The sequence below is a fragment of the Coturnix japonica genome, chromosome Z (genome assembly GCF_001577835.2).
Source record: "Coturnix japonica isolate 7356 chromosome Z, Coturnix japonica 2.1, whole genome shotgun sequence".
Classification (NCBI taxonomy): domain Eukaryota; kingdom Metazoa; phylum Chordata; class Aves; order Galliformes; family Phasianidae; genus Coturnix; species Coturnix japonica.
In genome coordinates, this window is record NC_029547.1 from 40,732,182 (window position 1) to 40,756,360 (window position 24,179).

The window sequence follows — 24,179 nt, forward strand, 5'->3', positions numbered from 1 at the left end:
GTTTTCTTAAATTAGCTATTGTTCATAAGTGGCTGTGTTTGTGTGAAAGTTGTTTTGGACACCAGCAGTTTAGTGTTGCTGCTTTGTCTCAGTAACAGGTCTGTCAGTCTGTCTGTATCTATGTCATCTTATTCAGATCCAAGTCTTATTTTGAGACTGTAGTCTCTAGTAATGTAATTCCAATACTGTCATAAATACTAACCTTAAAATCAGTTTATGTTCTTTTCCACTAGCTCAGGGACCTAAAGGCATTTCACTGTGACAAGGATAGTGTTCTTTCCACTTCTTTTGTTCTAGCTTTCTTGAGTGAAACATAGGGGCTGTCCCTTTCTGAAAGATGAAAATCTTACCAAAACCCACTTGTTTTACAACAGTGGGAGCAGTAAATAAAAGTTAATCTAGCAATCCATAAATGTTGGGGGGTGATAAAACCTATCCATGTGATTATAGCTATTGAAAAGCATTTCTTATTAGTTCAGCTGTTCACAGTGATAAAAACATAGAATCACAGGGTTGGAAAGGACCTACAAGATCATCCAGTCCAACCATCCTCCCATCACCATTGCTACCACAAGCCACTAAGCCATCTCTCATAGCTCCTCATCCAGATGCCTCTTGAACACTGCCAGGGACGGCAACTCCACCACCTCCTTGGGCAGCCATTCACACATGGTGCTTGGCAGAAGATAGTGCTTTAGAGTTGAATAGCTGCAAGTAAATGACAAATGCCCACGTAGATTTAGGTGGAGATGGAACATCAGCCACCATCAATGCTTCAGAAACTGCACACAGAGGGAGCTGCTGGGGATTAGATGCACTGACATGGTACCCCTGACACCTGTGTAGCTGCAGCCTATGCTACTCCAGCAAATAAATGTGCCAGTGATGCATCAGCATCTCTGTACAGGGTTGAGAGTACTGATACTAGTGTTAGCTTTCTGAGCTTGTGTTCAGGCTGTGCTCAGATTTCAATCTTCAGTGTTTTCCATACGACCTTTTCTTGAGATTTCATAGGCTATCAGCAATCCGGCCTGTGTTGAGGCTGAAAGTGGATTCAGTTTAACCCCAAACTTCAAAACAAGACAGAAGAAAGAGTAAATCACCATCCTTTCAAATTCCTCCACAGGACTCAGGATTTTTGATCATGGTTAAACAATGAATTGATGAGAGGTTATTTTCACTTTGTGTTCTCAAACTAGGTCAGTTTTTCTTTCCTTGCAGGGAGCTGTTAAAGTATACTTGCTGTTTTCATTGTAGAAAATAAAGAGTAAGAAGCAAAAAGTTTTGAAATCAAGTAAGTGATGCTGCTTTCTTTTCAGCTTATAGATACAACCCAATCTTAATGCTGTTTTAACCATTCTAGTGGTGCCTTGCCATGTAACTGGTGTTTTTTCTCTGAATAAATTCTGTGGAGCAGAACCTGTATTTCAGAATTATGCAAGCCGCACGGACCACAGGATATTTCTAAATAAATCTCTTGTCCATAGCACAGTAAACACTAAATTCAGACCAGACTGCTCAGGGATTTGGTTAGGACTGGAAGCATGTTATGTGCTGATGGATGGAGACTGGACAGCATCTGTGGGCAGGCCTTTCCCCTGCCTGGCAGTCCTCACTGGAGAAAGGTTGTTCTGTATAACCAGTTGAAGCCTTCTCTGTTTCAGTTTTTCTGTTCTCTCTTTCCTTCTTGCTATGTTCCCCAGCAGAGATCCTGGTTATATTTTCTTGATTACCTCTTCGTATTCACTGGAAGGCTGATACTTGATTCTCCCAAGCTGTGTCTCCTCCATTAAGAACAAACAGAATTCTCACAGCCTGTCCACAACTGCTCCCGCCCCTCAACCATCTTCTTGACCCTTGGATAGACTTGTTCAAGTTGATTAACACTTCTATGTACTGAGAGACACAAAACTGAATTGAGATAAGTGATGGATAAGTAGATGTGAGTAATCATTAACTCTTTGTCAGGCTTCATGTTGGTTCAGTCCAGGATGTTGTTAGACTACCATTATTGCTGTGGTCTGCAGCTGACCCTTCTGTAGCCAACTTTCCTCCAAGACTCCCAGATTCTTTTCTGCAGAGCTGTTTCCGGGCCAGTCCATCCCCTGCTGGCCTCACTGCAGTGTTTAGTTCACTCCAGCTGTCAGACATTGAATTTGTGCATGCTGAATTTAATGACTTAACTGTTGACCTACTCCTCCAGCCTATGTACAGTGGCAGCCCTGCCCTTAAGTGAAACAGAGGCTCAATAAGATTACCAACAATGATAAACAAAATCCAGTTAAGGAAGGAGCAAAAGATATTAAATTTTTTCACGATATCTGCTCCATTGAAATGTGGCAATTTTCAGCCATGCTGCTGCAGTGTGGCAAGCAGATGTAAATGACAAATAGAAGGGAAATGAATGCACCTTTTAAAACTGAATGTAGGAAATAATTCTTGGCATCACATATGTGGGTGAACCTCTCCTGACAGCCATAAGCCACCCTAGCTCCTCACTTGCTCCCTCACTCTGAGTGAAGCAGGGGAGGAACACTGGCTGGAAACCAGAAATGGGAAAGGTAAAGATATGGAGAACTTTTTACCTACTGCTGTGGCAGGCAAAACAGCCTGACCTTGTGGAAATTAACTTACTGCTGATTGATGGACATGTATATATACATTGAATTACTCATTCAGGTACTGGGAAGCAATAATTCAAGGCTGAAAACGAAAAGGAAAACACTCCTACCTTTCTCACTTCTGTCTTCACTTCATGCTTTGCCCTCAGTTCCTTCACCTACATTAGGAATTTGGGTGCAACTGGATTCTGGTTTCATTTTTTTTTGTTTTGGTCATTAGTAGCTACATGTCTTGTCATTTAACTTTGATAGAGACGGTCTGGAATCAATGATGGGCTTGAGTGCACCCTCAGCAAGTTTGCCAATGACACAAAGCTGAGCGGTGTGGCTGACATGTTAGAAGGGGATGCCATCCAGAAGGACCTCAACGAACTCAAAACGTGGGCCCATGTGAACCTAATGAGGTTCAACACAGCAAAGTGCAAGGTCTGAGTAATCTCAAGTACGTATGTAAGACTGGGAGAAGAACTCCTTAAGAGAAGCTCTGCAGAGAATGACCTGGGGGCATCCTGGTGGATGAAAAATGGAACATGAGCCAGCAGTGTGCTCTTGCAGCTCAAAAGGCCGATGGCATCCTGAGCTGCAACAGAAGAGGGGTGGCCAGACTTGTTTATGCTGAGGTACACAGATACTAACCACTGTCATATCACTTTTTTGTTGTCACTGAATGATGTTTGCTGTTGGCTTCTGTCAGTTAATTGTCTTGTTTTGTCTTGTTTCAATTAATATTCATTAAGTATAATTCTCTGCAAGAGAATTTTATTTGGGTGGGGGAGAGGATTCCTCAATTATTCTTTGTAATAAAAGAATGGAAGCTAGGTTTAAAATTCCAGATATTATATGTATTTATGTATCTGTGCATCAGCAAAGCTTTGCTTAATATCTGTTTCCCTTATTTGGAATAGGAGGTAAAAAAATGTAATGAGAAATTGAGGAAAGTAAAAAGAATGAAAAAGTCTTTGATGAGCTACTTAAAGCTTCCAGAGAAATGCTCTATATTTGTACTACACATCAATCTATAGTCTCAGGCATATTGGACTTAGTAGCAGACAACTTGGAAATGTATCCTCTGGACACTTCTCTGTAATCAAAAGATCTTACAAACTTTACGGATAATGGGAAGTATTTCTGGGAGTGCTCTTTCCCAGAGAGAAACCACTTATACTGATGGAAATACGTGATTAAAACAAACATATTTAAGAAATACTTCTTTTATGCATGTAGTCTGGATATTTATAAGGATTTCTAAGGTAAAAAATTATTCATAAGTGAAAACCTCACTATGACTGAAGTACCAGAAGTATTGTTGAGGCATAGCTTCAAATAATTCCAAAGAAGCAATGTAATATGATGCTGATGAAAGTTACTGATACATATTTATGCAGAGGGAGCTGGTCGGGAGGCTTTTGTAGTTGCTGATGTTTTTTTCAGGAAGGCTTTTTAAAAGCTTTGATTTTATGGTTGTTTTTATATAAAACTTCTCATATGGCATATATCCCTGTAATTTTACATAGTCTTTTTTTTGCTATTTTTTTTATGATCTCTACTATGAAATACACAGGATCTGAGTTCTCAGGGATGAGTTACTGATACAGGTAAAGTTTGGTTTTGTGTAGGGTCCAGAGATGTGCTTCATGGGGGTTTTTTTGTGACCTCCTGGAATGAATCTTTTTCATTCCTGATTAAATTCCAGTAAAAGTTTTGCTTTCATTATAAATTCTCATGTTGACATTGTAGTGTAGCATTAATTGATTGTTAAGGCACATGCCATGGTTAATTGGCTTTACAAAGCTCTTATTTCATCTTTCCCTCTTTAAGAAATATGACTCTGGAAACAAGCAAGTTAATGCCCTGGTGGAAAGTGCTGTTTAGGTTATAAATTTTGTATAGTTGTCTGTTGTTAATAAATAATAAAGAATGTTTTATTCAAATAGGAAGGAAATCTTTTGGTTTGGGGAATTTACAGAGTAACAGAAAACAGCTTTTACTTGAGCTTCTGTCTTAATTTTCTTGGTCTTTGCTGACCAGTGTGAATTGTTCATGGAAGGGTACCTGTTTTCCAGATAGTGTTTTTAAGATTGACTGGAAGATGTGGAGACCAGCAATTATTTTCATCAAGTGTTATACTAAATAGCTTTTGCAGAATAAACTGGTTTTGATCATCTGAATTTAAGTACCATTTCAGGTTTAATTTGGTAAAGATTTTGCCAAAACAGAGAAATCACGCCAGCTTTTATAGAGGTATTAGTGAACACATGGGGAATGGTTCAAGAAAATCACGTGATGGCAGGAGTTGGATACATAAAACAATGGTGTTTGAAACAGGGTGATTGGATGTTCTAGCACTGGTGCAGTTCTAGCAGTGTTAACTTTATCTTAGGTTTGTAGCTAATTCTGAAACTATTTTAGTCATATGGAATTAGCCGGAGTGGTTTAATCATTGAATTCAGTAATGTAAGTAATATATTGGTTCTTAAACTGATGTATTAATCCCTATTGCTAAGCAAACCAACATATGTCAATGCATATAAAACATCCAGATAACTCAAGCTTCTTTATACTGCGTAACATGAGTAAACAGATCACCTCTTTAAATTTCAGATTTGTACAGGCTTTGCAAAATGTAAAACCTTTAGTCAGTGGGTCATCATAGATGAGGCTGAACATTAGTGCAGGCAGAGTTGTTGATATATTGTATTCAGTTGTCACTTTGACATTTTTAAGGTATTCTGACTAGGTTAAATAATCTTGAAGCAAATTTAGAACAGAACATATTACTCAGACCTTCCTGATTACTGATAAAACTCTGCTTCAAAATCACAACCTCTCAAGCCAGAGACTTTCAGAGTTAGTGACAAGTTGGCAAGAATAGACTGTGCTATACCGTTTTAACTTTTACAGCTGTCAAGAAAATTTGCCTGAATTTGAACAGGATTTCCTTCTGGAAATCAGAATAACGAGGAAGTAGCAAGAGTAGTTGAATGATGTTTCATAAGACTTAGCTGCACAGAAGGAATGTAACAGGTAAAAGGTCATATCCTATAAATGAAGCTCTCATTTCTCACTTTCCAGTAATTTATGAATTGTAACCAGATATGGTGTGTGATGTGGCTGAATGTGGGATTTAAAAAGAAAGGTTTCAGTGAATTAATTGAATTCTATGACTAATGGTTACATAAAGATATTTTGAAATCTTGGATGAGAATAGGGAGACAAAAAGACTTCCTCTGTTGTAATTAGAAAAATAATGCTGGCATTGATGGTGGCACATAGTTCAAACACATTACTTGGGCAGATCAATTTTTTGTTTTTTAAAATGTCAGAAAATAAGGTCAGAAATATGCAAGTACTTGTATGACCTGGGCAGCGGTGGGAGACACTCTTAACAGTCCAGGGTGTTCTTGATGTTTATAAAATAATTTAAATTTTGTCTTGTGTGGAATTGCCTCAGGGCTATCACAATCAAGTGAATTTAGGTAATGTACTAGTGCTGTTTTTCTCTGGACCTGCTGTATAACAGAATCCTCCCATAAAACTGGAACTGTTGGGTGAAAGAGTGTAGGCTGACTGACACACTCACTCTCCAAACCATCTCCTTTAGGACCCACTGGAATAATAAAGTATTTAAGTGTGAGGTGGGCTTCTCTGATGGTTTCTGTAGGCCGAGGTTATGTTTTGCTGTCTTTTCAGACTGTATAAAAATACTGGTTTTAATCCTTATTACTTAAAAATACAAAAGGAAGAGCTCAATGTATGTCCTTTGTAGGTCAATATTTTGTTTTTTTCTTTTGACAAGGGAAATCTGGTGATTCAGTATTAGGTTAGAATTAATTAAGAAATTAATTAAATTAATTCAGAACTGGATTTTAGACAAGAAAAATACTATACTGGTAGGTACATTCATATCCTTAGCAAACAGATGAATGCATCTAACACAAAATTGCATGAAGTAGAGAATAAAACTCTTGATTTTGTAACTACTTGTTGCTTTTAATCCATTCATTTAGACTTAAGCCATTGGAGCAAAGACAAATTTCTTCTCTCATAATGCAGAGAGACAGTGGAACCCCGTGGCATTTAATTCTGTATGTCTGTGTTACTGAGGACAAATGGCACAGGCAACTGGAGGAAGTCAACCTGCTTAGTTGTCCATCTCTCAGACCACAGTCAGGTTGAAGCTTGAAATCTTCCATAGGAAGAGGACCAGGCCAAGCCATTGCCTCCCAGGAAGGAAGAAGTCTCTGCCTGCCTCAGCCTTCCTGAGTGCCAGCAATTGCTGGACTGATGCCTTTTCTTTGCAGTGGAGAAGTAAGAAGGCTGCTGGTTAGACTTGTTTCAGTGAAATGACGTTTACTTGCCTGTAAAAATTGTGCATGTGTCTAAGGGACAATAAGACAAACAGCAACCGTCTCCAAGGGAAACGGGGTTTGTGAAAGAAAAGCCATGCCTTTGAATTAAAAACATGTTTTGTGGGTTATTTGGGGAATGTTTTTGTTTTCACTTAATATTTCTATAGACCGTACACAGTTGTTACTGTTACCATTGTGTGGTGGTTTTTTGGGTTGTTTTTTTTTTTTTTTTTGTCCCTTTTTAGCTCTTGTGAGAAGATTGATTCAGAAAGTGTTTAGAATTGAGTAGGATTCTTCAGACCAGACCTGAAGCAAGCTATGCAGGCCATACTCTCATGGGCATCACCTTGAATATATTCACCAGAGCAATATAGCTCATCACAAGAACAGAATATAGGTGTGCATCTAAAGGAGACTGACAGAATAAGCTTTATAAAATCGATGTATACAACAAGAGACTTTTCTCAGTCCGTGTGAATACATGTGCTCCCCTGGATCCCTTTATGCTCTGTCTGTCACAGTGAAATGTAAAAGAAAGTTTGTAAATAGAGAAATGGGTTCTTTCTCATTTCAAAGGGAGAGGAAAATTAGAAGTCGGATTCTGGAGCTTCTTCCCTTTTACTAGCTTTATCAAGTACCAAAAGAGCGTACCAGGAAGACTGCTGATCACCCTCAATTAAGTAAACAGTGAAGTAATTCAGTGATGCACACTACAAATTCCACCTGTCACTAGCACCATAGCCACATCCTGTCTGAGATCAGTGGTTCAAAATTTCACCTTGTCAGTCTCCCAACTTGCCTCTGTATCACGTTCCCATCACATTTTGTAGTTTTCATTATGTTGCTGATAGTGAAAGACCAGATGAGAGTTAAATTTGCAGTGTAGGTGAGAGAAAGCAGATATGCAAAGGTATTGATGTCATGTGGGAGCTCACCATGCCGTTTTCTGAGTGGTCATCCTCCTTTGCAGGAATCTTATCCTGAAGTTGTGTTCTCTGTGTGGAAATAAAGTGTAAGGTCGAGGTACCTGAGATAGCAGTTTATTCCCAACTTCCCACTCTGTTAGAATGGCAATCAGTTTAGTTTATTACCTGCTGTAGACACAGTGCTTCTGAAACTGCCTGCTGCTGTGCTTGACAAAGGAACAGTGACCAATGAGCAGACACCAGTGTGCATTGAAACTTTCTGTAACAGATTAAGTAGAGCTTAGAACAATAGAAGTCGAAGGACGAGTTAGGTGAAGAACGGGAAATAGGGGCTGGTCTTCCTTTGTGCTCAGTACAGCATGAAATGCTTTTGCTATTCAAAGTCCAAGAAAACATTTCCCAACAACAAAAAGGTGAATATATTCTCATTTTACAAAGAGGCCACTTGCACACACAGAGCACTGTATCTATTAAAGGCTAACAGGGAAACCGTATGGATTACCCTGTGTCTCTAATTTTTTGTTAAAATGAAGTACATGGAGGCAAATGAGACTCCTTACTGAGCAGTATCGTGTCACAGTCGTATGCAAGATTTTGAATATGGATGCTACTGAAGGAATAATATTAATGGCATCTTCTGTGGTTTTAGTTGGTAATACAAAACATCTGTCTCATCTATTTCCCTGGCTAGAAATTTTATCATTCAGTACTTTAGCTATTAATATTGAAAATTCTTACACTGTTGTTCACTATGTTTTTGAATCTGCATGTGGACCACCCTTTCAGTTTGGATGGCTGAAATGCAGGCATTCCAGTCACTGAGCAGTCTCACTTTAGATGAGAGGTAAGTGTCACAGGGTCCTGGGTGTGAGTTTAAGTGCCCTTGGGATGAGAGGTAATTGTTACAGGGCCCTACTCTAGTTCTTGGCGGTGGGAAGAGGTCGGAAATCTGCACTAAAAGCGTCGTCTTTGATTTATGGCTACGCCCAGGCAGGCAGTGTTGGCATGGATGTGGCAGCTTGCAGTTTCAGCATGGCTTTGTAAGAGTCAAGATTGTTCTCAGCTGAGGCAGGATTACATGTAAACTGTTTCTTCAAAGCACGGACAAAAATGCCTGTGTAATACACAGACAATAAAATTTCTTACAGAGAATCCTTTTGGAGTGTTTGTTGTAATCAAGCTCATTAAAAAGCATGTCTGTGATCTGGAGGTTGCAGTTTGAGATGCTTTTTCCTCCCTTGAGCTGTAAGGGCTGTAGTTACTTCCTCTTTTCAAAAATTTGGCCTACGAACAACTTACGTTTCTGTTCAAAATCCTGCTTTACTGATAGAGGGTTCTATCAGCATCCCCAGGTCAGAACTTCTCTGTATTTTAAACATTTCTGAGTGGAAGTTGTTAGCATATTGTCCTCCTGAACTCATTCTGAGGAACCGTCAGTTTCTTGGTTAGAGAAAGTGGAGAGAGAAATGAATAGATCGAAATGAAGATTTCATACATCTGCTTGCTCATGTTGCTGGCCATCCATGCAGGGATCCTTCCTTTGTGTTCTCGCATCAGGGCCTGCTTCATTAATTCAAACTTTTGTAAGTTTGAGAAGGATGTAAAACTACCCCTTCTGTGCATATTAGCCCATCTTAATGTGTGAGTTTGTGCTGCTGAGCAGTTCTGGAGAAAGCTCTGTGCAAAATCTGTTCTTTATAGACTAGCTTCTCCCTTGCAGCCTGCCTTCTGTTCTGGCTGTGGAAAGGAACAGTAACATTCTTAGCACTCTAGTGAGGAAAATCCTTCTGTAGACACAAACCTCTCTGCCCTGTGGGTGGCTTTGTTTGATGCTGTCACTTAAGTGGTAGTTGAGATTGCAGTGGGGTGGAAATCATCTCTCCTTTTTTGTCTCCCACAAGATACTCTGCACTCTTTCAAATACTTGTTTTTAGAAAACCAACCTGTTGTTTCTTCCTTCATTCTGCATTCCTACCTGACCTGATGTATGAAACCTGCATGACAGCATGCTCCCTGTTTCAAGGATTCTGAACTCCACAGAAATCCTGATCTTTTCCTGCATGAGTTGCTGTTTCTGCTAACTTTGGTGCTGTTTACCTAGTTAAACCCTTGTGATGTCTTTATAAAACCGGATGCTTTAAGTGTTCCTTTTTTGTTTTGCTAATTGGTTTCATCACCTTCCTCTTCTGCTGTAGTGTGTTCAAGTTGTACTTCCAATCCTCAACTTCAAATTCCTAACGAACTTCTGTTTTCCTCTTCCTTTCAGGGCTCTTGTAGATTCTTTTCAGCCATTATTCCCCTGGAGTTCTTTTATCTTACTGAAAACAAGCAGCTCTTGATTTGAGGGGAAGTGAGGTAAAATAAATTGTTCTAGTGCACTAGGGCTGGAGCCAAACTAGTGAGAATACAAGCCAAACAATTTGGCATGTCTGAAGAGGTGGAATGCCCTAGGCAGAGAGCAGGAGAGGTACTGGCACTTCCCTCTTCTCACAGGGGAATTTCTGTTCTGCTGGTGGCAATTCTGCTGCAGGCATAGGCTCTCCTTCTTGTGATGCCTCAGCTCTGAGCGTGATCCTACAAACATCCTTGAGAGAATGGGAACAGCTAGATGTTGAAATGGAAATCTTTAGTAAGTAGAATGAACCTCTGGGGGCTGTAAAATGTAAACTGATAGATAATGTCTATCCCATAGTCTGATTTTAGATAGTGGCTGAGAACAGATGCTTGTTTAAACATGAGACAGTGAAATACTGCTATGCCCTGCTGACCATACCCAGTGCAAGACTTTCTGAGCTAGTCTCTTTGGGGAGTAGGCAGTACTGCTTAACAGCTCCTGAAGGACTTTTCATTCATAGATCTGGTAGGTCTTTGAATCCATGTAAGCTTTCACAGTCAACTGCATTTCAGGGCAGTGGCCCCAAAGACTGTTGGCACTTGGAGTGAAGCTTGAAGCTTGCTTTTTTTTTGTTGTTTTTAATTGAACTTGGCAGTGTTAGGACTTTATTTTTTTGTTATGTAACAAGCCTCTATCCTCGATTTTCTAACACTTAACAGTCAGTATTCTAAAGTCATGTGGTTTGTTGCCCTCCTTAACCATCACTTTGCTCATGCTCTCTTACAGTCTTTTAAATTATTTTTCTTGTGGAGGCCTTGGATTGTTCCTGCCATCAGTCTTCACTCTGACTTTAGCTTGTCTTTGTCTATCTGGATTAGTTTCCATTTAATAGCTTCACCCTCAAATTAACATATTCTTTGTATTCATTTACTCGTTTTCACAGAAACATTTTAAAAACAAACTCTCTTAACTTTTTCTTCTTTCTTATTTTAGCATGTGGTTTGTTTGCATTAATTTTTCATTCTATAGACACTTACTTGCTTAATAAAACATGTTTATTTCCACTTTCTTGAGAAGCAAACACAAGTACTGAACTGACAGGTACAGGTATAAAATGAGGTATGGGTTGGACTTGTAAGTGCTTCACTGCCACTTTCATTAGAACAAAAAGAAAACTGTTTTTAGCTACCAAGACTGAAAATTCTGAAAGATTATTTCCTGCAGCTGCTGTAATATTCAGACTATGGCCAAAAGCAGAAACGACCTGTCAACATTTCAGTTTTTAATTTCAATTTCTTAATTTGTAGGAAGCTGTAGTAGTACTGAGGTACAGCTTTCCAATACTGCCTGTACATAGTTCACTGGAAATCATAGTGCAACACAGTAACATCCTTCATAATAGCTTTGGAGCAAACTGAAATGCAGGAGGTTTCCCTGAACACCAGTAGCACCTTTGCATGGTGAGGGTGTTGGTGCACTGGCATAGGCTGCCAAATAAATTGTGGGGTCTCCTCCTTGGAGATCTCTAAAAGGTCCTAGGCAATCTGCTGTGGTTGACCCTACTTGAGGACTCAGAGGACCCTGCCAACTTCAGCCATTCTATGGTTCTGTGTTTATTTTTATTTTCCACAAGCCTAACATTGTGATGAAATATTAACTTGGATGGACATTAATCTGGGGGGTTGCTTTACCATTCATAAAGATTTTACTGTACTCTGCTGGGAATGATGCAATGGAGAGTTCATAGAATCGTAGTATGGCTTGGGTGGGAAGGAGTCTTAAAGCTCATCCACTTCCACTCATTCATCCATTTCCACTCATTAAATCAGGCTACTCAGGGCCTTGAGTACCTCCAGGGGTGTCTCTCTTCATGAGCTTTCCACTTAACATAGAGGGCAGCTCATCTGCCCCTTCTGTCCTGTCTGTCTCTTCTAAAAAGGTTGTACTGTGTTACTCTAGTTTTTAGATTCATCCCACCACATTTCTGTGATAGCAATTAGGTCATAGTTTTCTAATTGCACCGCAGTTTCCATCTTCCCCTGCTTGTTTCCCATCACTTAACAATGGAAGGAAAGAGCAATAGGGATTAATTATGTCAGAGAGCTTTAGAAATATTATTTACTTTCCAAACTCAAGGTGTATGGTCATTACTTCACATGAAAAATGGTGATAGGAGGGGGGCCTGTTTCAGTTAATACTTTTTTATTAAAATAATCAGAAGTAACATTAATGTGACTGTCAATTTGAGGAAGTGTGTTCAGGGCCAGGGTACATACGTTTTAAGTCTACTGTATGTTGAGGCAAATCTGTTTCACATGCATGGAAATCCTGAAGTAATTCTGGAAAAAAGTTTTGAGAAAGACAACATAAGAAAGAAATCAGTGGGGAGATATCTCTAGTGGTAAGTGTAGTCATGCAAAACTGTAAAGGGAATAGCTTTATGTCTGTAGTGAGAAAGTTAATCCAAAGTAGGGCTATCTGTAATGGAATCTTTTGCAATGATGATTTGGGGTGACAAATTAAATCATATGTAGTGCTTTTGACTTCGATTTAGGCTTAAGTTTAGACTAGTGTTCTTTTGTGTTGCTTCTATAATGAGTATAGCTGATCTTGAAAAGGGAAAGAAGCTTTCAGGATCTTGGTCTTTGGTAACTGTACAAGGAGTTTAAGAAGGAAGTTACTGAAAAATGCAAGTGTAAAAAGTAGTTAATTACTATTTTATTACCTTAAAATTGAGTAGACAATGCAGTTTTCTCTGAGAAAAAAAAGGTATGCTACACAGAGTATGCAAACCTCTTGGGGAAACGCTGTAAGCATTTAAAAGAGTTTGCTTTGAGCTCTCAGCCATGAAGTTGGGCTGAGATAGTGTCTGTGGATGTCAGTCTGACACTGCTGCTTTTCTGAGGTTGCTGTCATCTGTAAAAGACCTGGCTCAACTGGATGTGAGCAGGACTTCTCAGCTGCCTCATTTGCATTGTTGTATGTTGATAAAGCCAGATACTGGGAGGGATGCAACCACAGTGGGGATGACTGTGGATCAAGTACGGGAGAGACCTGCAACACTGGCTCCTCCTGGCAACATAAGTCAGAGCCTCCTGCCCACCTTCTACCATGCAGAAAACACACAGCTTGTTGTTAGTTACAGCAAGAAATGATTTTCATTGCACATTCCCAACAGAGAGGAGACAGAGTTGTTTCTGGAATAGCTAAGGCAAACCCTTGCAGCCACCTACTGTAATCCACCCTACCTGGTTTGTCCAGTGATTAAAAAGCCATCATTGACATCGCCAAGCTTCCTGAACTCCAAAACATACTTGTCTTGTGGCTCAGGTGGCGATACTGACATGCAATCTCGCTTTTTCAACCATGCCTCTATTTAAAAGAGGCTTCCCCATCTGAAATGTGGGAAAAGGTGTGATGTCATGGAAGCATGGAGACTGCATATCTCAATGGGATTAAAAAAATGAGTAGGCAGAATACTTGGATGAGTTTTTACAACTAAGTCAGTGTGACCTGTGATCAGAGCATTCTGCTGGAAAATTCTCTTTCAAGCCATATTTCCTGTTGGCCCAGAAAACCACATCATTGCTGTTTGCTTAAGGATTATGTGCTCTCTTGTACATTCTCTATTTTAAAATAAAAACTAAAAGCATGGTTATAGTATTTCTGTATGAAGTGCCTTATGCTGACTCTCACTTACACTGCAGGATTACTGTACTTTAAAAACAAAACAAATACAGCAGCTCCGTCTTGAGCTGATCATATCTCTGATAAATGCTGAAAGCGTTTTTCAGAAAGTTGTGACAGACTTAGTCTGATGTTGGACAGAGATGTGTCTCTAGAATACAGACTACAGAGACCTGAAGTGCTGTGTCCTTCAGTGTGGTGGGTGTCAGGTTGGAAGCTGCCAAAAGCCGTACCTGAAAATCAGCAGAGTAGAACAAAGCCCTTGTATTTTGTTGAGGATTTGAACTTCATTTTTATATCTGCATTAATTGTTTAGACTAACTGTGCAAGTAAAAAAAAAACCAAAACATTGAATGTAAAGGGCAGATTTTGGTTTTGTTCCATATCTTGTGGAAATGATTTGGCTTTTAGAACTTGTCAGGTGGTAGTTGTTAGTGATAGATGGAGCAGGATTTAATATGGTTACGTCCTTATTTCATTGAGCACCAGAAGAAAATACCAGGACTGGCTTCTCTTAACAACACTGCTCAGCTGTTGGTACCTAAGGAGGCAGAAGGAGAAGGTGCAGAGAGTTAGAAGATGCAGTTACTACACAATCAGCTTTCCAAGTCTAGTCACACTGCAGTTGTTCTGACTTTGCTCTCCAAGCAATCTGTAGCACCGCTGCTCTTCCAGACAGTTCTTATTGTGTGAAAAGACAAGGCAGACAGGTACTGTATGCAAAAACTTTCTGTCTAATGCTCAGTTTCCTTACTGTGACTGCACTTGAAAAAGTGGGAAAAAGACTTAGATTTCTGAGGTAGACCACTTTGTTATCTTCTTTGGCTTCAGTTCATCATAAATATTGAATGGGAGTGTCATGAACAGAGAGCAGGCTGCAGCCAGAAAACTAATGTTTTTCTACAGTCAGTTTTCTCAGTCCTTGAGTGTTTGTTGGTACAAAGAATGTATAAAATTTAAGAAGAAAAAAAAGCTTCTAATTCGTAGAAGAGTCCAATATTATAAAGTAACTGGTGTTCTCTCTGTGATGCAACAGTTGCACTTGTATTTACAAAAAGCATCTGCAACATAAGTCTTAATAAAATGTTTGCACTGAAATGTTTATTTTGTTTGGAATTGTTTAGCCAGCACCAAAAGCAGTCGGAAGGTGAGCAGATGGTTTTCTCAACATGTAGGTGTTTTGGCTTTGAACACCATCTCAGGACGCCTGTGGAAACCCACTGTAGTCACATTGCTGTGTGAGCTGTAATGGTAACATGGGGTACAGGTCTTACTGCAGAGCAGTGTCATGATCCTAACTGCTGCCCGGAGAGCAGTCAGCATTACAGTTGAACTACTACCATCATCCTGCCCTGTAATGCCATGCCTAGCGTTAAAATCAGGTACCTGCACTTCACTGGGCACTAGGCAAATACCTGCTGTGCTGGAAAAGAGAGCTCCTTCAGCTGCTCTGTGCATGTTAGCAAGGGACTTCTCTGTCAGCACAGATTGTAGCTTGTGTGACAAGAGTATCTGGATCCAGAAGAGGACATCACTCTATGCTCCACTAAATGTGCTGGGGAGGTGCAGAGTCTGCCTGATGCTGCATGCTTTGAATTAGCATTGTAGGTGAATGTTTCAAAATGGATCTGGCAAAACCAGTGTTGACGAGTTACCGTATCAAACTTGTCACAAAGGCAGGTAATTGCTAGGTGGAGTTGTGAAGCTTGTGTTTTGCAGGAGGTCAGATTAGATCACCACAGTTTCTGCTGGCTTTAAATTCTGTGACTCTAATGTAACCAGTTGTTCCATGCAATCACTGTCCATACTTGTTTATCACTGGCACACCCATATCAGCTTGCATCCTTATGTGGCTGACAGTGTAATAGAGATGCCTGTTTTCCCAGGCATGAACAGAAGTGTATTAAGTTTTCTAACACACATTCAACTAGGTATCTTTCTGTAAATAATGTGCCTGATTCTGTGTAACTACTCAAAATTGTTTGTATTTTATTGGAACATGTCAATGTCACTCCATTTGTTAGTATTAGGTGTTAAGAAAGGAAAACATTTCTCATTTTTTTCTTAAATATTTTGTCTCTTACCAGCAATTTAAGTTTCTGAAGTTTCTGATCAATTCACAGAAGTATCTCAGTTCTGTTTATGTGTTTCGTGGAAGAATGAACAATTGCAAAGAAAAATGCTTGCAATTTCAGAACGGATCGAAGAATCATAGAATCACCAAAGTTGGAAAAGAACCTCTATCACCAACATTTCCCACTAAACCATGTTCCTGAGTACAACATCTAAATGTTCCTTGAACACCTCCAGAGATGGTGACTCCATTAGGTCAGGCACTGGAATGGCTGCCCAGGGAGGTGGTGGAGTTGCCATCCCTGGCAGTGTTCAAGAGGCGTCTGGATGAGGAGCTATGAGAGATGGTTTAGTGGTTTGTTGTAGCTACGGTAATGGGAGGACGGTTGGACTAGATGATCTTGTAGGTCCTTTCCAACCTTGTGAGTCTATGATTCTATGATTCCACCACCTCCCTGGGGAGTCTGCTCCAGCACCTGACCCCTCTCTTGGAGAAGAGTTATTTCCTAACATCCCATCTGAGTCTCCTCTGGCACAACTTGTGGCCATTCCCTTTAGCCCTGTCACTACACGGTAGAACAGTCCAACCCCCACGTCACCAAGGAAGTTGTAGAGAGCAATAAGGTCACCCATGAGCCTCCTCCAGACTAAATCCCAGCTCCCTCAGCTTCTCCTCATAAGACTTGTGTTCCAGACCCCTCACCACCTTTGCTGACTTCTTTGAGCACACTTCAGGGACTCAGTGTCTTTCTTGTAGTGAGGGGCCCAAAACTGGACGCAGTACTCAAGGTGTGGCCTCATCAATGCTGAGTACAGAGGGGTGATTGCTTCCCTGCTCCTGCTGACAACACTATTTCTGATACAAACCAGGATGTCATCAGCTTTCTTGGCCATCTGGGCACACTGCTGGCTCATCTTCACCTGAGCATCAACAAATACTCACGGGTCTGTTTTCTGCATCCACCAGATAGGTCACTCAATTATAGAAGGAGATCAGATTGGTCAAGCAGGACCTGCCTTTCATGAACCCACGTCTGCTGGGCCTGATGCCCTGGTTGTCCCACACACGCCATATGATCTCCTTCATAACTGCTTCATAATTTTTACCTGGCACCAAGGTCAATCTGACAGGCCTGTAGGTGCCCGGATCCTCCTTGTGACCCTTCTTGTACATGGGAGTCACACTGGCAAGCCTCCACTTATCCACAAGCTCTCTGATTGACCAGGGAGATTGGCAGATGATGGAAAGCAGCTGGGCTGTCACCTCTGCCAGCTCCCTTTTGATCCATTGAGTGGATCCTTTTTGGTCCATTGAGTGGATCCTATTTGTCCCTATGGATTTGTGAAGTACTTGGTCTCTAATCGTTTCCAACTGAATTGTGAAGAGTTTATTCTGCTCCCCATCTGAGACTTCTAGGTCAGGTAGAGCACCCTGAGGATAACTGATCTGACTTTAAAGACTTTAAAGAAGGCGCTGAGATCCTTAGCCTTTTCCTTGTCCTCATTGGCCACATTCCTCCTTGCCTCATCCAGTAAAGGATGAAAATTCTCCTTACCTCTCCTCTTGCTGTTAATATATTTGTAAAAACATGGGGTTTTTTTTTTTTGTTCTTTTTGCCTTTCTAATTTTCTCCTAACAACTTGCTTTCAACTTGCCTTCCCCCATCACATAGAAGCAGTTTAAGTATTTATGAATGAGCAGGGGTTGAGACTGGAGCATACAGTATTTGCTTCCATTTAAAACTTGAACTTGGCATGAATGTTTGACATCCATTTTTATGTAGCAGAGACTCTTTTCATGGAGATAAGATGTTGATGCCAAAGCAGTCATGTGAGCATTACAAGTAGGCAGAGTCACCTTCCTGACGTTCCTCTCAGCTCCTTCAGAAGAAGAAATAGAAAACGAAAATGTCTGCAAGTCAAATTTGTCATGCATATTTGACTGACAGGCACAAAGCTGAGGTAACGCAGAAACTAAAACAAAACAGATTAGTCAACCTGAAGTAAAATGTTGCTGCTTTTTGTATTGTGTTGGCAGTGTTCAAACAAATGTTTAGTCTGTCTCCATCTTTGGTCATTCACAGCGCAGGGCAGGATTGGCCAAAAGATCAAGTGCACTTAATCAGATGTGTTTGGAATCCTTAAGAATAATATATTTTTGCTGTTGAGATGTGTTTAAGCAGCTCTGCACCTGTTCTGGTAAATCCTCAGCTCTCCCTTTGTCTTTACAACTGCTGCTTACAGGCATGAATTCACCCATGCCTGCAGTTGTAAGCCAAATCTGAAGGCCTGAGTTTAACTTTGTTTGCAAGAGAGTTAGTGAGAAAAAGATAAAAGACTAGGTTTCAGGCAAAGTTTGTATGCAAGAAGTATGTAGAGGCTGCTAATTAAATGTAGGCTTATAAAAGTACAAAATAAGACATTATTATTGAAAAGGTTTGTTTGTTTTTTAAGCCTACGTGAGCATGGGTTATTTTTTAGTTCTGCAGATGGAATCTGTGTCTGGTTAGTTTCACTGCAGAACTGTATGCTGTACTTGTGAGATGTAGTGCTCTCCACTCCTTAAGTTCTTTGCTTCCTGGAAATGGTTGTTTTTCCAGGCACAGTGCTTTGTGAGGAATGGATGAGGAGGCATGATTTTCAAAGCGGGACAGGATTGGAATGCGTGTCAGAGCTTTGCCCACATTGTAACTGTTTGAGTCAGCACCACTCTAAGCTCTCGGGCTTCTACCTAAATTTATCTGTCAGTTAGGATACTTATTTTCATTCAGAGCAATTCAAATAGATTCACAAAAACAAGTGATGTTAGTATGGATAGGGTGATTGTCATGTAATATTGATTAGTATGCAAGTAACTCTGTTGTAGATTTACCTCCTTTCTTTCCTGGGTCTGGGATAAGATGACAAGTCTTTGACTCCTTCAGCCAAACAAATAGTTCATTTGAGATAGTACATAAATTGTACTCAACAAAGCTCATTAGAAAGATGCTAAGATGGCTTCTTTCTAATGGAAAATATGTACAAATACCATACTCACTGTTATCTTTGATACGTTCTGTCATGGTTTAATAATTTTGTAATTTTGCTATCAGTATTCCACATCATAACATCATATAAAGCATGAATAATTTTACTGAATCTGCAACTTATCAGAAGAAGACTACATCTCCCAGGGAACAACACGATAGGTCACGGGACCTGGACTCTATATTAACTCTGTCGCAGAACAGACTGACGTCTGGATAACGTCTTTCGAGTTCTGGCGTTTCAGGGGGAGGTGTGTGGGAGCCTTCAGCCGTTCGCCTAGATTCACAGTAGGCCTCTCGGTTACGGGACTCATTCTCTCTCCTATTTTGCTTGATTCGTTAGCTCAATTTTCAATTTATATTGTATTATATTGTGTTATCCTGTATTTCGAATATAGTATTTAGTAAATAAGTGTGCCTCCTTAGATCGTTGCCGCTGTTTTCTTTTCTTAATTAATTTTTTTTCCTTTCGGCCTAGGGCCCCTCCGGGCCCACGGCCCCTGTCACGGGCGCAGGTGGATTTTTAGTTCAAACCGTGACAGATTTGGTGGAGGATTGCGGGCAAATTGAGTTGCTGTTTTTCTGTGTTTTCTTCTGTTGCTCTTTTAGCTTTTTACAGAGCTACGAGTTTTTTTCCCTGTTAAGGAGCTATCTCGTGTTTGCGATTCTGCACCTGCGAGCTTGACCTTGAAAGTCCAGGCGGACTGCCAATACTCCAGTATATTTTATAAACACTGCTGAGCTTTGTTTTCTTTTACTTTTTTCTCTCTATTGGAGGGAAAAAAAAAATTTTCTCTACTAAAATTTGTTTTACCAGGGACTGTGTGCCATTGGTTCCTTTTTTAGACGCTCCGAACATATTGGGCCATGTTTAAGCTAGCCACTTTTTCTTAGGAGCTATACAATTGTATAATGAATTGAAAGGCATGGTTAGCAATGCTCACTCGTATCTGTATACAGCTCCAGAGGGAGCAACTAATGCAACTAATTATACAGAAATGGTGATTTTTAAGCCGGTGCTCCTCTTTCTTTCTATGAATCCTTTATGCAGTTTTTGAATGATCAGTGAGGGTCACACTCCTTAATCTCCTGATCTTACTGTTAGATTATTGTAATAATCTCAACTCAGTATCTGGATTTATAACATCCGGAGGAAGTCTTCCCTAGAACCAGAGAATACTGAGTGGCAGGGAGTGTGGAGAGGTTTTGAAGAGATTCTCAAAGGACAGACATCTTCAGTGTTATGGAGCTTCACTCCTGAACACTTGAAGAATCCTGAGAGTTTGATTGGCATATTTGAGGCAGGAATGTTGTGGCTCAGGCAGATCTCAGGAGGCACAAATGATTTGGCCTAGCTAATGCCTTACGGGCCTTAGTCAATACCATTCCTGAGAGGGAATTTAGAAGCTGAGAGAGAGAGTCTCAGGGCGAGAAGGAGAGTCTTAGAGCTGAGGCAGAAAAAACTTTTGACTGAAGAATAGAGAAGAGAAAAAAGCTTGTGAAGCTGAGAAAAAGATCTCCTGTACCAACGAGACTCAATCTGGTACGAAGAGAGAGAGTCTTAGAGCTGACGCAGCAAAACTTTTGGATGAGAAGGTAGAAGAGAGAAAAGTGTTTTTGAAGCTGAAGGAAAAGATCTTCTGTACCAACGAGACCTCAATCTGGTACGAGAAAGAGAGTCTTAGAGCTGACGGCAGAAAAACTTTGGGATGAGAAAAAGCTCCCTGCAATCCCAACTCAACACTCTCCAGTCCGAGTACAGCGCCCCTCCGGATCCGAGCACGGACGCTCTCCGAGTCCGAGCACGGCGGCCCTCCGGTCGAGCACGGACGCCTCCCAGGTCCGAGCACGACGACCCTCGGTCCAGCATGACACTCTCCAGACTGACGCAGCGATGCCCTCAGGTCCGAGCATGACACTCTCTCAGAGCTGAGGCATTGATGCCTTTCCAATCCAGAAGCTGCGACACCCCTCCTAAGTCCTGAGCAACAACACTCTTCAGTCTGTGCACATAATGCGCTTGCCAGTTCCGAGCATAGACGCTCTTCAGACTGAGCACAAGCCCTCCCAGAACGAGCACAACACTTTGCAGGTCCGAGCATATGTGCCCTGGCCGCTGCCTGAGCATGAACGCTCTTCAGAGCTGAGACATGAGGTGCCCTTCGGACCTAGCACAACACTCTTGCAGACCGAGCACAATTGCCCTCCAGACCAAAAGCTCAACACTCTCCAGATGAGGCGATGCCCTCCGGTCGAGCTGACACTCTCCAGACTGAGCGCGATTATGCCCTCCGCGTCCGAGCACGGACACTCTCCAGTACGAGCACAGCGCCCTCTGGTAAGCTGCGCTCGTATCTCCAGGTCAAACATGACTCTATTGACTCGGTTGTACACTGACCTCGAGGAGGCCGACATACAACGCCCTCGAAAGCGGCGGAGATCGCAGCACCCTCCGGGGTCTGTTACGAACAAGCTGCGCGTTCTGACTACGACGCTTCCAGTCTGAGCACGACGCCCTCCAGTCTAGTATAACGTCCTCGGGCAGAATGCGACACCCTCAAGTCTTGAACCGTATGTACTACCAAACTTAAACCAACCACCGGGGCGCACCAGATACCAATGCTGGTTGCCCCATGTAAGGTAGGGGGCGAAAAAACAAAACGGTTTCAAACTCAGATAGAGAAATGGCAAAGGAGTTAGAAGAGCGGAGGGACGTTAGGGAGAGCAGGACTTCAGGAGAGCAAGGGGACTTCAGGGAGAGCAAGGGGACTCAGAGGTCATGGGGGACGTCAGGAGAGCAGGAGGCGAGTTCAGAAGACCAGGGAAGTCGGCGAGCAGAGGTTGTTAGAGCAGTATAAGAGATGTTAGAGGAGGAGAAGAAGGCAGAGGAGCAGAGAAGTTAGGAGAGAGAAAAGTTAGAGAGAGGAAGAGCGAGGAAGGATCGCCTGCGAGGAAATAAGCACAAGCGTCAGATCAGGGTCAGAGTCAGACGAGGAGCCAAAGCCTAAAATTTTCTTTACGAGAATTTCTCTGAGTCCAAACTATAGGATGGGCAAGCCTCATCAACCACAGCTGCCAACATTAAACCTGACGTGCGCTGATCAGTAGCAATGAAGGTGAGGCAGAAGTATTACGACCATTATTGGATCGATCTTTTAAAGCTGGAGTGGAAAGTCGGGGAGATCTGAGAAAGGATTCGATCACGTCAGCGCAAAAGAAAAATATGGTCACTTGAGTTACTTTCGCTGCTGGGGACATGGTGCCAACAGTGCGTGGCTCGATGGGCAGTGAAGCGCTCTGGCCAACTGGGGTAGCATTTCCAGGGCTCACGGTGGACCAGAGGTATAGGCACATGCCAAAAATCAGTGTGTCTACACCTCTTGCGAAGCGGATGTTTGATAGCGTAAGAGGGATAGATTCCCCTTTTAAACGGGGCTGGAAGCCTGAGAAAAGAAATGGAACTGATATGGAGAAAGGGTTATTCAATTTTTGAGAGAAAGGCTCTTGGAAATGCTCTACAGCCCCCAGTTCAATCCCGTAACAATCCAAACAATTACATGATCCTGAAGCAGCCAGTTCCACGAACAAATGTGCGTGACTTACAAAGGCAGCTTCCAAAAAAGCAATTTGGCCAGTGCACTTGCATTGGTATTATGGGCAGAGAGGAAAGAAAGCCCCTTGAAATGAGCTAAATTAGCAGGGACTTCAGTGAGCTTGAATTATTATAAGCCTAACAGGGAGTTAAGGTATACTTCAGCCAATTGTCCAAATGGGAAAAAAAATAGTGGAAAGCGTTTAGACAAAGTGGAGGTAAACACAAAAGTGATATTATAATTGAACAAATTGGGCTAAGGTGCCTGATTGTAGATGAATCCACGCGTGGTACCAGATGATGGAAACAGGATTTCTTACGATCAACCTATTGGAGAGAGCTAAACACATGGAGTTCCTCTCGGAAACCTAGTATCATCGAAAAATCTCAACCAAATAAAAAAGAGACGTCCTCGATTATTCAAGCAAAACGACAATTTGATAAAGACCATACGTTTTGCTTTAGTTGATATTTCTTGAGTATCATGGGAGAATAAAAGAAGTGGTAAACTCATCCACTTCTGCACTTCAGGCACGAGGGAAAGAATACAATCCAAAACAACCACCAAGGTGAACTCTTCCAAACGGGGGAGAGTTCCAGTTTGCCTGCAATCAACGAAGGTAAACATAGAGGCGGCCCTGACCCCCAGCCAGGGGGGGGAAAGGGACAACAGCAGTTATACGTGGACTGTGTGGATTTTAGTGGCCTGGCACATCTTCACCACAGAAAATATAAAGCACTTGGTGGGACACTTGATTGTGCACAAGTGCACCCTAATGCCCTCAAGTCACCAAGGCACAACAGACCAATTTATATCACATGAGTGGATCTGGGGGATTTCTCAAAGTTGACTATGTTGGAGGCCGAAAATAAAGCCTCACTTTGGTAAAAACTAGGCGAATGCACCCTATTGTGACTTGTCCAGAGGCTCCATTGTATTACTGGGGAATCGATTACTGTAGGATGGATATTTCGAAGGCCATCCCAAGAGTTGGTAGGTCGATGGGCCTGTTGGATAGCTGCCCCTGTAAACACAAATGGGTGTTAAGCAGCATGTCAACTTTAGCCTGGTCTGTCAGGATGCATCCTTCTGCTTGGGGTGCGTTCCAGGTAAAGACCAAGAGGATACCAATTGCCACCAAAGTGGGTCACAGAGGCGGCCAGACGCGCCACCAAAGTAGGAGCTCAGTTGCTCCCCATTTCAAAAGCTAATTCGCCAAATTAGAAAATCAGGGACGTGATTAGCAAAACGCACTCGCCTTTTAACAGCCCCATATTGGCCAGTGCGGTAAAACCAGTTGGGGAATGGAGGCTGCACGGTTGATTTACCTTGGCCCTGAATGAAGTCACACCTCCATTAAGTGCTGCTGTACCAGGACATGCTAGAAACTCCAGTATTGGAATGAGTCAAAAAGAAGCCTAGGGTGGGTGATGCCCCACCATTGATATGTAATGCCTCTTTCCATCCCATTTGCCTCCAAAATGTAGGCCACAAGTTTGCTTTTTACCTGGAGGAGGTATGTCAGTATTTTACCCTGGAAACCCGTTTAATCCTTCTCTCCTTTTTCAA

The 24,179-nt window shown here is 41.6% G+C and overlaps 1 protein-coding gene across 5 annotated transcripts in view; it reads left to right on the plus strand.

The window, feature by feature from the left end:
* The window catches only part of MCC (MCC regulator of WNT signaling pathway), a 172,168-nt gene that overhangs the window by 56,767 nt on the left and 91,222 nt on the right, over positions 1–24,179 (plus strand). The window contains exon 1 of one of the 5 annotated variants that reach the window (XM_032441475.1): positions 10,490–10,525. The exons of the other annotated variants lie outside the window; for them this stretch is intronic. Within the exon in view, the coding sequence (XP_032297366.1) occupies positions 10,505–10,525 (21 nt within the window). The 5' untranslated portion in view covers positions 10,490–10,504. Of the gene's footprint in view, positions 1–10,489; positions 10,526–24,179 lie in introns of those variants that run through there. 5 annotated transcript variants of the gene reach the window in all.